Raw genomic sequence first — 14,169 nt, 5'->3', positions numbered from 1 at the left:
GTATTGCCATATTTCAGCAACAACTTTATCATTTTTGTTTTCAACCATTTTGTTGTAGATTTGCAGATCATTGATATGCTGCATGACTCAATTTTGGCCAAGCTTCTTTAGTCAGAGAGATGGCCAAACATTTGACTCAAAGAACACTCTGGTTAACAGCTGAATTTATGTGTGACTTAGTGGCTACAAGGCACTCAGGTGCAAAACAAGCCCAAACCATCATCCTTCTACCACCATATTTGATCCTTGGTTTCTGTTTGAGCTGATATGCTGTTTGGCTTTGACTAAACCAAGGCTGTGGATTACCCATATCCACTTTGGTCTTATCTAAGCAAAGATAATTGTCCCAGAAATATTACATTTTTTTTCCCATTTTGTAGAAAATCTTTCTCAATGCAGAATGGATTTCAATTTCGGGGGGAAAGTTTTATTCTTCACAGATTAGTGGGAAGAAACAATTGCTTCTCTAATGTTATTGCTGATATCTTTCCTTTTTGGCACTCACTTGTATGCTCCAGAACAAAGAAATGAGGAGGCCACGCTCGCTGTTGACCAGTTATTAAGGTACATTGGAGTAGCAGCACCTGACTGTGTCTTTACTTTTAAAATCTGATGGAAGCAGCAGTGGTGTATGTTTTCCCTGCACTGGAGGTTAGATTTAAATGATTTATTTTTATTTCCCAATATGTCAAAGCTTGCAACAAAAGGGAGTGTATTTGCTTTTTACCTTGACTGTATATAGGATTTTTAATTATAGTGTAAACTGTATAATTATTGCATCCATCTTTTCCTCAGCAACAGTATGTACTGATATGTTGTAGTTGCATGAGTATAAATATGGATTATGCAACATGTAAACAAATGATAATCTAGTTTATTTAATAAAACACAAAAACTGTAGTAAAATAATGTGGTACATGAGAATATACCACCTTCCTTAATCTATGCACACACTGTTAGTTGCAGAAATACAATTTTTGTATCCGTTATATATTATTTACTATATCCTGCTGATTAGGAGTTTAAGACCAGCAGTACAGTTATGTTGTTTGCTTCTGATAGGAACTAACACATGCAACTTTCAACAGAATAAAACAATGTAAAAGTTGCCTCACTTTTGAAAAGTAATTTTTTATTTACATTTGCTGACCTGATTTTTGCATGTTTCCACTGCTATTATTACCATTTCTCTTTGGCAAGGAGCCCCAAATTGTTGAGACTGGAAGGGCTCCTTGCCATCACCCTAATCTTGAGCTCAAGAGTCAAGTCAGAACTCTGGCTTGGTCACACCAAAAGGTTAATATTATTTCAAGTCAGAAGAAACATGTTGATCAAATAAAAATTTTAATAAAGAAATCTGCCAGGGGTATGAACAATTTTGAGCTTAACTGTACATAAATATAAAGGGGTACAGCAAAAAAACAAAACAATCGTCAAAGAAAAAATTCAAACAAACATCAATATTTTTAAGGCGCATTTGTTCTCATTATTATTAGGATGCATAAATAATCATCGAGGTTGATATTATACAAACTAAAATATATTTGACTAAATAAATATTATGATCAATGATATTTACCTATATTTATTTTAGTAAAAACAGTTGCCCAAAAATAAGACATTTTGCTTTGGCAGTTAGACTCCAATAACAAAAACAACACAGTGTTTCTCCTAATAAAATAGTCGGTTTGTAAAGCTTGATCTCATTTTGTTGTCAGTTAATCTTTTTTAATAGTGCTGATTTCATAATAGGCAGCTGTGGCTCAGGTGGTGCAGGATGTTTCCTAATTATCTTAAAGGCATTTCTTTTTCGTGCTTCAGTCCCCAGCCTCTGCACTGAACAATGAGTTTAGACACACTGAAAGTCTGTTGTGAATGTCATGTGAAAAAGAAACATTGCTTAGGAGGCAGAAGGTTCAAACAGACCTTTTATTCTTCATTTCTGATGATTTTGGATAGACATAATAAGTAATACAAAATATTTTTTAGTTTATTTATTAAACACTCAGTAAATCCTTCTTCTCACTGGAGTTATAAAGCAAACCAAAAAATAATGTCAAATTATGTGTTTTATTACTTTAGTTTTTGGCAGTAGAGCAGATGCTGCACATGTGTATGGTCCTGTCAGTTGATGTTTGCAAACCCAGACACCGAACTGATAGGCCGGTAACACGGACGCAGGAGTTTCCTGAACTCGTGTTCAACACATGTGAAGATCGGATGGTAGAAGCGCCTGCTTGACAGCATGAGGTCAATGACCATCTCGTTGTGGCTGACGGTAGGAAGCAGGTGGAGCGACACCTTTACGGAGAGCAACGACAGGAGCTTATAAAACTTTATGGAAGACTCAACCGGAACGACGATGTCACAATTCCCGTGAAGCAAAACGAACCGGGGTGCTCTAGAAGTAAAGTAAAAAGAAAAGTGTCAGTAAAGATGCTTCAGGAGTCAAAGAAATTACACCTGAAACAGATTTCAGGTTACGACTTGAGTTTGCCTCTCACCTACTCAGCTTGTCACTGCTAAGGTTCTTTACTATGTGCACTGGTGAGTAGTGTCTAAAGTTTTCCTTCCCATTCATGGCTCTTGACATGCAAGAAATGTATTCAATTCCTCGCGTCTTCTCATGCTCATGATGGTCCATAATGCTGTAGACACCACTCATCCCTGATTAGGAAGCCCGAAACAGCAACAGTTACACATAAAAGAGAACAAATAAGGAGCTAAATTATAGAAATAGACTTTTAATAGAATATGCATAATAGAAACACATTCAGCTTTTGAAATAAAATATTCAAACAGATATTTATTTTTACTTAGAAACACTGACTGTGTTTAAAAAAGATGTACATACCAATGACTCCCTTTAATGACCGTATAATCTCCTGCTGTTTCTTTGACTCTATCAGCAGCTCCTCTCGTGTATCAAGAAGAAATAGGGTGGTCATTGCAGCCAAATGAGCACCTGCTGAATGGCCAACTAAAACAATGTTGTCCTATTAAGACAGGGAAGAGAGTTTAGAAAAGCAAATTCCCCATCATGAACCCTGAATTTGACTCATTAATATATGATTAAAACATTAGTATAATACGTTGTTGATAAATCACAGATTAAAAAGGATCCTTGCTACTGTTCATTTATGATTACTGATTATTAATATTAATAAAAAAGTATAATTAAAATCATAATTTAGATGAAATAAGTTCTAACCAAAAATCATTTCTTATGAATAAAGATCAGAGATACACTCTGTTGGTGTGATTATGGGGCTCACAGCATTTAATAATTACAATTAGTTAATTATCATTAATAATTAATAATTGGGGCCTGCCATAGCAATGCATAGGAGGCATTGAATGCATTGCGAATAATAATAATTATTAAACAAAACCGTGCCAGATGAACCGAATAGCACGAACATTTGTTTTTGGGCTTTTTAGAACAATCAACAAGATTCAGACATATTTCTGGGTAGGTACTCGATCACTCTTAGTAGCAGAACTGAGTTCTTTGAATTGGTTGTATAATCCTCAAACGTTCAGTAGGGTTGAGGTCATGACAAAAGCTTAATATTAGCTTGCTTGTGTTTGGGGTCACTGCCTCTAATTTTCAACAAGAAGTGTCTCGAATGGACTAAAACACTTGTTCGCATTACTTAGTTTCTGGCTCATTTATATGGAGGTGTTTTCTTCACCCTATAGCATGATGCTACTATCACCATGCTTCATAGCTGGTACAGAGGTTTTAGGTTCAAAAGCCAACCTTAACTCCTCCAAATACATTTCTTGTCATTGCGGCTAAATAGCTAAAGTTTGGCTCGTCTGGTAAACATTGACCCAAGAAGCCATCTGGCTTGTTCGTGTGTGCATCTGCAAATCAATTTTGGAGCAGGTGCTCCTTTCTTGATCTGCACCCGATCAGTCCATGATGGTGTAACCATGTTTTTGCAATTTCCAGTTCATGACAGGTTTGAGTTTTGCCGAGTCCTAGGATGTTGGTAAATATCCCAAACAGTCTTCCTTCATCTGAGGAGACTGGTTTGGTTCTTCTTCTAGACCTTGATAAGGTGTCGACGTATGAGAACAACTTGTACTATTGTAAAGGTATTTGAACTAATGCCCTTAGAATCTGCAGTTGTTTAAAATGGCTCCAAAATACTTTCCCAACTTGAGTAAAACTGTAATTCTCCTTTTTAGTTTTTTTTAGCTTTTTCCCCTAGTAAATGTTTTTTGTGAATGTATTTGTATATTGAAGCTAATTCTTACCCTGCAGGACAGTTGTGTCCAAACATTTTTGGGCCAAAATCAGCAAGCTGAAATTACTCATGGGCCATTTGCTTTCCTATAAAAAAGGAATTATAATTATATTGTGAATCATTTTCGTTTTACCTGCTCAGCATAACAATATTTTAATAAAACAAAGTAAAAAAAGAACACAACAGATAAATGGGTCCAAAAAACGGTCTGAGATATTTGGCTTAATAAAAGAAAGGTGCAGATTTCTAATGTTTTCCATTTTGATGGTCTTAGTTTTAGTATGTTCCAAGCATCTTTCTTCAAACATACTTGCTGTATTTAGCCAAGTTTAATTAAATGTGTACCTAAAATGTTTCATGTAAGAAGACTGTCTCATAAAAATTTACAAGAAGGCCCTATCTGCATTAGCTCCATTTGCTGGAAGGTCAAATTTGCACCACTCTTGAACAGCGGTTGGGGGCTGCACATAATTATTCCAACAGCCACAAATGGCCCCTTTGATGCAATTTGGACACCCCTACTCTATGGACTAAAATAAATGGCAAATTCAAACTTGTGCACTCAATTCTTGTTTATAAAATCATTGATGTTGCCTGTTGTATAACCATTCTGCTCTCTACTCTGAATGTATGTAAAGTTGCGACCTCAATCATATTTGCGAAACAGTGACAGATGTAGGATATTCTCCAATTTATGCAGGGATTAAGAAGTCAGAACTACTGTTGTTCAAACCTAAAGTTAGTCTTACTTTGTCAAATCTGAACTTCGGTCCATTCTCTTGTGCCCAAATCAAACTGTCTGCAACATCTTGAACCATCATTAGAACGTTCCCCTGAAAATGAGATAGAAACAAAATTCATTTTTCAGACTAGTTCAGCATTTTCATTTACCCATTTTTATTATCATGGTAAACAAAAAACTGAATTCATGAACTGAAATCAATGGTCAATAAACTTTTAGAAAGTTACAGGTGCAGAAAAAGGGTTTTAGTATCTCCAAAACAAGGAAGAAACATTTTTCTAGGGTAAGACTCTAGGTGCCAATAAATCAGCTTATTATTCCCCAAACAACATCCAAGTAACAAAAATTTACTTTTGTTGTCAAAAACAAGAAGATCCTGCACAGAAACCCAGAGATAAAAACTCAGTGACTTTGAAACATAGATACTGCTTCTCAGTAGTATATCCAGGATGACAACATCTTATTTTCAGTACAGTATTAGGGTCACTTGGGAAAAAAATAATCAGGAGAACGTTTTTTTGTTGCTGCTGCTAACCCATTCTAACATTAAATATGAAATAATGAGATAAATGACAAAATGATTAGAAGAAAAATCTAAATTATGAGAAAAAGTTAGAAAAGTATGCAAACATAGTTGAAATGACCTACAGCTACGCCTTGTGTAAATGAACTTGAAACATCATACTTTAGAATAAAATTTTAAAACAAAGAAATTCTCTCCCTCTTAGCCCATAAACATCCTGATATAAGACGCTTATCAAACCTGTTTAGGAAGAATATAGCAGTTTCAGCATTCCGTCTTTTCTTCAAGGTATTATTTCCACTCTTTTCTCAACATTTGACTTTTTTTCCAAATCAATTCTACTTTATCCTTGTATTCCAACTGTGAAATGTTTCTCGATATTTCAACTGTTTTTTGTAATTCAAAACTAAAACAAAAAAAAACACCTCCCCTCCCCCAATACACCTTGTGTTGAAAAGCTCTCTGACCAATCCTTGTTTTACTGTTGCATCCCCAAAGAGCCATTTTTGCCACAGTGTGTTAATAATGGAACCTTTCATTTACATTTATTACAAAACAATATATATATCAGAAAACTGTGCCTTTCTTACCTTTGAAAAAGTAGAGTAATCTGGACAAATAACAGCTGCATTCAGTTCTTCAGCCATCTGCGTTGCCAGTAAACAGTAAATGGATCTGTGTCCAGTGCTCCATGCACCACCATAGACAAACACCACCAGAGGTGGTAGCCTATCTTTAGATTTATTCATTTTAGGGGGATAATACAAGTCTAGCTTGTTGCCATGGCGGCCATAAACGATACCCTTCCAAAGGAAAGCAAGAAAACGGGGCGTTACTGATTTTGAGACAATGCACTTTATTTACTAGGAATAAACAAAAAAAACTACATAATTTATTTATTTTGGCAACTTACAGTGTTCCTACCTTTTTGTAAAGCTTACTGTTCTCCTCATTTCTATACCATGACTTAATCTGATAGTACAGTCTCCAGTACTGAAGATATTTAAGAAGATCCACCGTAGCAAAGGTCAAACGGTATATCCGCCTGATCGAATGGCAGCACGTAAAAAATAAGACAATTAAAACTCTTCTAAATAACCAAAAACTTTGAACTCTTAGAGATGATATTGGCTGTCAAGTCTTAAATAGAAAAAAATTATACAAATTACCTTGGGTTAAGAGCTTCTATGTACTTTTTATACCCAGGCTTGTCTGGCCAGCCATGGAGCCACTGGGCCACAAAACAGACAAAGTAAGGGAGGCCGACAAACAGGAAACCGACGATAACAGGCAGACACCACCACCTTTAAAAAAAAAATGTTTTTATTTAATGTTTAATTATTTAATTAATGTTTCATATTTTGTATTAAGAAAGACTTACATCTTGATGATCTGTCAACTCCTTTATCTACAAACTTCAAAACACAAAATATTCAATTTAGGAGATTTGCCAAAAGCTGAAAGTAAATACAACAAATATTTATTATTGGCTTCAAATGTTATTTCAGGCTTAAATTAAGTAAATTCTTGGCATTACATACAAAAGCACTACCATCCATTTATTGTCTTCTACCTATCTGAGTTTGGGTCGCAGAGAGAACAGGTTCGGGAAACACAGACCTCCCTCTTCCAGGCTAGTATGAATATATAGTCCATTCAAGGTTTTCTGGATCTTCCCATGGGCTCTTTTAGGCTGGTCTAGATTTATTTAGATGCGGAGGACCAGCTGGTCTACACTATTATGAGCATAGTTGTTAGTGTTAGAAAAGTCAGTTTAAATATTTTAGAAGCTGCTGATCTACTGTAGTTTTCCTACACAACCATTTCTCAGGTCCACAAAGAATGGTCCAAAAGGTAGCAAATATCCTGTGAGCTGCAGTTGGGTAGATGGAAATGCTTGATGTTGTTTGAGGAGAATGAGCAGAGTGGCTCCAGATGAAAGGCAACAGCAGCTAAAATAAACAACTATTACAACCAAGTGTCTTAATACATGAGTACATGAATACCATCTCTAAGTGCAAGTATGTTGAACCTTAACAGATGGGCAACAGAGGATGACACTGGATGCAACTCCATTCAGCTAAGAACAGGAAACTTGCTACACGTTACACAAGCTCACAAATACGGGACAATAACAGACTTGAAAAACCTGGCCTCATGAGTTTCAATTTCAGTTGCTACATTCATTTACAAGAGTCGGGATTTGTCTTAAGCAACAAAAGTGTGGACACATCATGCTTTGTTTTAACAATTCGAGCTGCTGCTAGTATTGTAATGAAATGGGTTCTTTTTAACCCACTTTGGGTCCCTCAATAGCAACCCTGTTTAAACAGCACAGCCTACCCGAGTGTTCCTGCTGACCATGTATGTCCCTTTATAACTGTAGTGAACCAGTCTTCTGGTGGCTACTTCCAGAAGGATAATTCAAGGTGTTACAAAGCTCAGAACATTTTAAACTGTTTTGCAACGATCTCCAGACTCATCAGATGCCAATCAAGTAGAGCATCTTTTAGATGTAGTAGAACAGGAGATTGTATGTGCAGCTTACAAATGCAGAATCTCATGTTAATCTATGAAGTGTATTCAGTGATTATTATTATTCATTATTTCTAGATTACACCTTACCTGGTAAGCCAGACACCTGTCGATTTTATTTCATTGATTACTTGTGTTTATTATTTGGCTATTGGTGAGAGTACTGCAGAAATTACCTCACATTGTTATTCACAAGAAACTAATCCAGTGCACCATTAATGGTTTTACACCCTACAACACAACATGAGTCATTAGCTTCAGGTTTTAGGGAAGCTGTGGAAGAACAACTGACAATTTGATCCAGCCTTTAGCAGAAACTGCACCAGTATGCCCTCTAGTGGCATTTCACATTGTTACACAGCAAGACAAACTAATTGCAAAAAGTCCCAGTTAAATAAAACATTTTTTTATTTAAATAGCGCATTTAAAACAAGCAGTGGCACAGTAGTGATACTGGCTTTAATTCAGATACCAGTGAAGTCAAGGAGCAGAATTTTGTCAGAGACTGACTGATGCCAAAATAAATAATAGTTTAATGTGGAGATGAACAATGTGATGAGAACTATTTTCACGTCATGAATAAATAGCATGGATATCAATTCTGAGCTCATTTTGAGTTAAAGGAAACACCTTTTAATTCTGTACATGACAGTGAAAGACAATGTGATCAATGTAACAGATGGCAGGATGTAACAAATGATGAGTCCTGTAACAAGTTATCAGGACTCAAGGGCGTGTGACAGGGCCTTCTCTACTGGGGCCTCGAAGTTATGGAACAACCCTTACACATTCGACAGGCCCCTTCACTGTCCTTTTTTAAAACTCATTTAAATTTTTTTTTTACTCACTGGTCTTCAACCCAATTGAGAACTGATTTTCCGTAATTTGTACTGGTATTGCTTGTATATTGTTTTATTGTGTTTTTATTGTTTTTAATGTTAAGCACTTTGTTTCAGCTGTGGCTCATTAAAAGCACTACACAAATAAAATTGATGATGATGATGTAAATCTGTGTATTATTTGCATAACAGTGAAATTAAATCTTATATAAAATGTATGATACAAGGGAAACATTAACAGTGAGAATTATAGTGGCCCCAAAATTGATCCTTGAGGAACTCAACAGCATTCTTTAGAAATAGAAATGTCCAGTTTCAACAACGAAGGATCTACCAGAAAAATAAGACGTGAACCACTGATGGTCAACACCCTGAATCGCGACCAGATCCTGGAGGCAACATAGGAGGACCATGGAATCAATGTAATAAATGAAAGGACAATATATGATTAGCTAGTAGGACTGAAGAGTATCTAATCTGTGTATCAGAAAACTGGAACAAAATGTTATCTTTATAAAATGTGATACAGGGAAGCTTCAACAGTAACTAAAACTGACCCCATGACTAAGCTTTGTGGAAGTCCACGACAGTAACTGTATAGGAAGAGAAATTTCTCATTTCAACAGCGAAGGACCTACTCTTTTGAAGGGTGATGTCCTTCACTCAGGAACCACTAGAAAAACACCCTGAATCTCAACCAGCTACTGATGGCGATGTAGGAGGACAATAATATCAAAAGTTGCTCATAGATCTAGCAAAATAACAATAGCACATTTGCAACTGCGTAAGGACAGGTGCAGCAAGTGTTTTCTGGCTTCTGAAAAAGGGAAGCCAGTAAAAGTAGCATTATTCCTTCACCTGCTTTATAGAAAGCAGGTCTTTGTTAGGCTCACCCGACAAGCAGAACAGTTGGCTCTCCCGCTGAATGTTCACAAGCTCCACTTGGCTCCTACCTGAGGAACAAAATAAAGTAAAACTTTGGCAACTTAATAATTAATACCTGAACACTATCAGAGACGATTCCTTCTGTTGAACCAGGGTAAAAAGGTTCTTCATTAGCTTTCAGAGGACACGTCAGCAGAAACAAAGTCCACAGGTGGGGCTTCCCGCTTAACTGGCAAGAGGTCATTAATCTTTAAACTTCCAGTTTGGGAGTGGTTAATGTCACACATAAATTGAAAATAGTTTACATCTGTTCAGTGTGTCGAGTACATACATGTGAAACACTTCAGCTTTCTCAGACTGCTATCAAGTCTCAATTCAGTGACATGGGAACACACAGGTTTCATTGAATGAATTAAATGTTGATCTAATGGGTGTGGAGGAAAATCCACATCTATTTTGTGCTTGATTATGTCTCTGTACAGGAGCGCCAGTAATCATAATGTGAAAGTTAGAATAAATGCGTAAATGAGCTGATGAATAAATAACTCTGTATTCCACCTTTAACATTCCTTTCTATTCAAATAGTTTTCGTTGTTAAAAAATAAAACCAAGCCAACACTGACAAAAAATGCATTGGATTTACTCAATTCAGTGCTGGACATTGTTTGCTTACAACGTTTTTACTTTCGCAGCAATTTAACTGTTGTGTTAATTCAACACAAAGTTGTTATATTCAGTGAACACAAGTACTGTATTTAATGCTGCTACAAAACCATCAAAATGTTGGAACCTGAGAGACTCTTTTCTGTTTCCTGTCTGCCTGCTACTTACTTTGTGTTATCACAGAACATGCAGGCCATTCTGTCCCAGCAGATACGCTCAGGAGGACTCTTTCTGAGCACAGTCATCAGATTCAGTCTCACGGAACAACTCTCCGATCTCTCCTAGAACAACAAACACAAACCAGCAACTCAACCAGATGGCCTCCCTTCTACAACATGCCCTGAATAACCAGACCGCCTTGACGGCACAGGGCGTAACGTCATTCCCCAAACTCCGAAAGATTTTCCAGTGAGGTTGGTAATTGTGTGCGTTTTCTCCTGCAATGCTCTCTTGTTTTCAAACGCTCCCCACAATCTTTTCCACATGATGATGTAAAAATATCATTTATTTTAGGTCTGCTCACAGGAAAAGCCCTTCGATGGGCCGAAGCTAGATTTACTAATTACAATCAGTTCGGCTGTTCTCCTGAGGAGTTTGTACAAGAGTTTAAACAAACTTTTGCCACAGAAACTGATCAAATGAGTGTAGTTTGCCATTTGTGCGCTCTAAAACAAAGAAGCAGACCTGTTTCGGAACATGGCATTAAGTTCCGCACTCTAGCAGCCGCTTCAGGCTGGGATGAATGTGCTTTCAAAGCAACATTTTTTCAGTCCTTGGACGAATCACTGAAGAACGAATTAGCCATTATTGATGAACCTAAGGCCCTAAATGAATTGATCGTCTTAGCATCTAGGATAGATAGTCGTATGAGGGGTAGAAAGAATTTCCCGAATAGAGAGAACTGTTGTGAGACCCCAGACGCCTGTTAATTCCCCAACTCCATCTCAACCATTTCTAAACACATCCATTGCAGTACCCGAATCAATGCAAGTGGGGCGTACTTGCATGTCCCCCAAGGAGAGGCAACGACGCAGAGAATCAAGTCAATGCTTATATTGTGGTTCCCCTGATCACTTTATTACCACCTGTTCTGTGTGGCCTAAAGAGAGGGTCCGTCAGCTGTAAAGGGGAGGTCGGTGAACCATCACTCTAACCCTAAGACCCTCAGATTCACTTTACCAGCCACCATTCTGTTCAGCCAAAACATCCTAAATCTATCCACCCTGATCGACTCAGGAAGTGAACAAAATCTGATCGACCAGCTCCTAGTGGAACAAGCCCAAATAGAAATTGAACCTCGTTCTGCTCCTCAACAAGTGTTGGTCCTCGATGGAAAAACCCTTTCAAAGAATAACACATCAAACCAAACCCCTAGAGCTGGTTTTTCAGGTAATCACAGAGAGCACGTTTCATTCTACGTATTTCCCATCTCCCAAACCTCTGTGGTCCTGGGTTTTCCGTTGCTACAAAAACATAACCCCCAACTCAACTGGTCAGATTGCCGTATTAACTCTTGGTCCACTGAATGTCTTTCTTCTTGTTTACAGTCAGCCGTATCTCCTAGACAACCATCAGTGAACGTTGAGGAGGCCGAGCCCCCTGATCTTTCACGTATCCCTGAAGAATACCATGACCTAAAGCAGGTCTTCAGTAAAACCAGAGCTTTGTCTACGACAGCGCAATCGATCTTCTCCCTGGAGCACCTCTACTCGCGAGCTGACTATACAACATCTCCCGTCCAGAACGTCAAACTATGGAGAAGTACATCACAGTGTCTCTGTCTGCTAGAATCATCCGCCATTCATCATCCCCCCTGGGCGCTGGGTTCTTCTTCGTGGGGAAGAAGGATGGATCCCTCCATCTATGCATCAATTACAGGGGAAGGGGAAGACCGTCTTTAAGACACCTTTGGGTCACTTCGAATATTTAGTGATGCCCTTTGGCCTCAGTAACGCTCCACCAGTTTTTTAAGCTTTGGTGAACGACATCCTTCGGGACTTTCTCAACATCTTTGTTTTTGTTTATCTTGATGAAATCATCATTTATTCCAAGAATCTCACTGAACATCGCTGTCATGTCCGTCTGGTTCTTCATCGTTTCCTGGAAAATAGACTTTTTGTTAAGGCTGAAAAGTATGAATTCCATCAGTCCTCGTTCACCTTCCTGGGGTTCATCCTAGAGGGTGGGCAGGTTCGTGCCGACCCAGAAAACAATCAAGGCGGTTCTCGACTGGCCAGTCCCTGACTCCTGCAAACAGCTACAGCGTTTTCTGGACTTTGCCAATTTTTACCGGAGGTTCATCAGAAACTTCAGCCAGACCGCTGCCCCCCTGACCGCTCTAACTTCCTCAAATAACTCATTCAAGAGGACCCCAGAGGCCAATTCAGCATTCATTAACTGAAAGGAAAAATTCTCTCAAGCACCCTTCTCTTCTCATTCACCCAGATCCATCCAAGCAATTCACTTTGGAGGTCAACGCTTGTGATACGGGAGTGGGTGCAGTATTGTCCCAATGTGCAGAGTCCGATGGAAAACATCACCCATGTGCATTCTTTTCCTGTAGATTGACCAACACGGAACCAAACTACGATGTGGCCAATCGAGAACTCCTAGCCATCAAGTTGGCCCTGGAGGAATGGTGCCACTAGCTGGAGGGTGCTGAACATCCTGTTCTGGTATGGACTGATCACAAGAATTTATCTTATCTCCAATCTGCTAAACATTTCAACTCTCGCCAGTCCCATTGGTCCCTATTCTTTTCTCGTTTCAACCTTTCTATTTCATACAGACCAGGCTCCGAGAATGTGAAACCAGATGCTCTGTCCAGACAGTTCTCTCCAGATGATTCAGAGAAACAACCAGCTCCTATTCTACCTCCTAGCTGTACCATTGGGTCCCTCACATGGGAGATTGAGAATCTGGTTTCCCAAGCCCAACTGACCGAACCCGATCCTGGAGAACCTAATTAAACCCTTTATACATTCTGCAGTCTGTTCCTGTCTCATTCACTGGTTTCACTCCGCCAAGTTTTCAGCTCATCCCGGTTTAAGCCACATTATCGCCCTAATCTCCAGACGTTTTTGGGGGCTGTCTAGACATGAATACATCAAGGACTATCTAAAGGCTTGTACCGTCTGTGCTAGAAATAAATCCACCAATCAACCATCGGCCGGCCTCTTTCAACCCCTCAGTATACCTAACTGACCTTGGTCTCATATAGCTCTCAACTTTGTCACCGGCCACCCTAAGTCACAAGGTATGACCACCATTCTTACTGTCATTGACTGTTTTTCTAAATCCTGTCATCTCATCCCACACAGAAAACTTCCATCAGCATTCCAGACTGCTCAACTGCTTGTCAAGCACGTTTTCCGGCTGCACGGCATTCCCTAAGTCATCTTGTCAGATCGAGAACCACAATTTGTATCTCAAGTTTGGAAACAGTTCTGTTCAGCTCTGGAAGCCAAAGTGTCATTAACCTCAGGATACCACCCGCAGTCTAATGAAAAGACTGAGTGGATCAATCAGGAGCTCAAGTCGACTCTCAGATGTCTCACTTCAACTAACCCCAATGATTGGAGTAAGTTCCTACCTTGGGTGAAATATGCTCATAATTCCCAGCTGCAACAGGTTTTTCTCCCTTTGAGGTATCCCTAGGATATCAACCACCCCTTTTCCTATGGAAGCAAATCGTTACCATATTTCAAATGAAAAAGCATTTTCAGA

General features: G+C 38.6%; 1 protein-coding gene across 2 annotated transcripts; it reads right to left on the bottom strand.

The window, feature by feature from the left end:
* Positions 1 to 1,915: 1,915 nt before the first annotated feature.
* Positions 1,916 to 9,963, bottom strand: si:dkey-193c22.1 (uncharacterized protein LOC567837 homolog). 2 transcript variants are annotated; one of them, XM_047380698.1, is made up of 9 exons: positions 9,896 to 9,963; positions 6,903 to 6,936; positions 6,691 to 6,825; positions 6,446 to 6,566; positions 6,112 to 6,324; positions 5,006 to 5,089; positions 2,855 to 2,996; positions 2,505 to 2,667; positions 1,916 to 2,401 (listed from the first exon to the last, which is right to left on the bottom strand). In XM_047380698.1, coding segments are annotated over exons 2-9 (1,137 nt in total). In that variant the 5' UTR covers positions 6,905 to 6,936; positions 9,896 to 9,963; the 3' UTR covers positions 1,916 to 2,124. The 2 variants fall into 2 exon arrangements, with proteins under 2 accessions (XP_047236654.1, XP_047236653.1); XM_047380697.1 differs by having other exon boundaries at positions 9,789 to 9,912.
* Positions 9,964 to 14,169: the final 4,206 nt, after the last annotated feature.

Source organism: Girardinichthys multiradiatus, chromosome 12 (genome assembly GCF_021462225.1).
Source record: "Girardinichthys multiradiatus isolate DD_20200921_A chromosome 12, DD_fGirMul_XY1, whole genome shotgun sequence".
Taxonomy (NCBI): domain Eukaryota; kingdom Metazoa; phylum Chordata; class Actinopteri; order Cyprinodontiformes; family Goodeidae; genus Girardinichthys; species Girardinichthys multiradiatus.
Note: the sequence above shows the minus strand (reverse complement) of the source record. Positions and strands in the feature narration are given on the sequence as shown.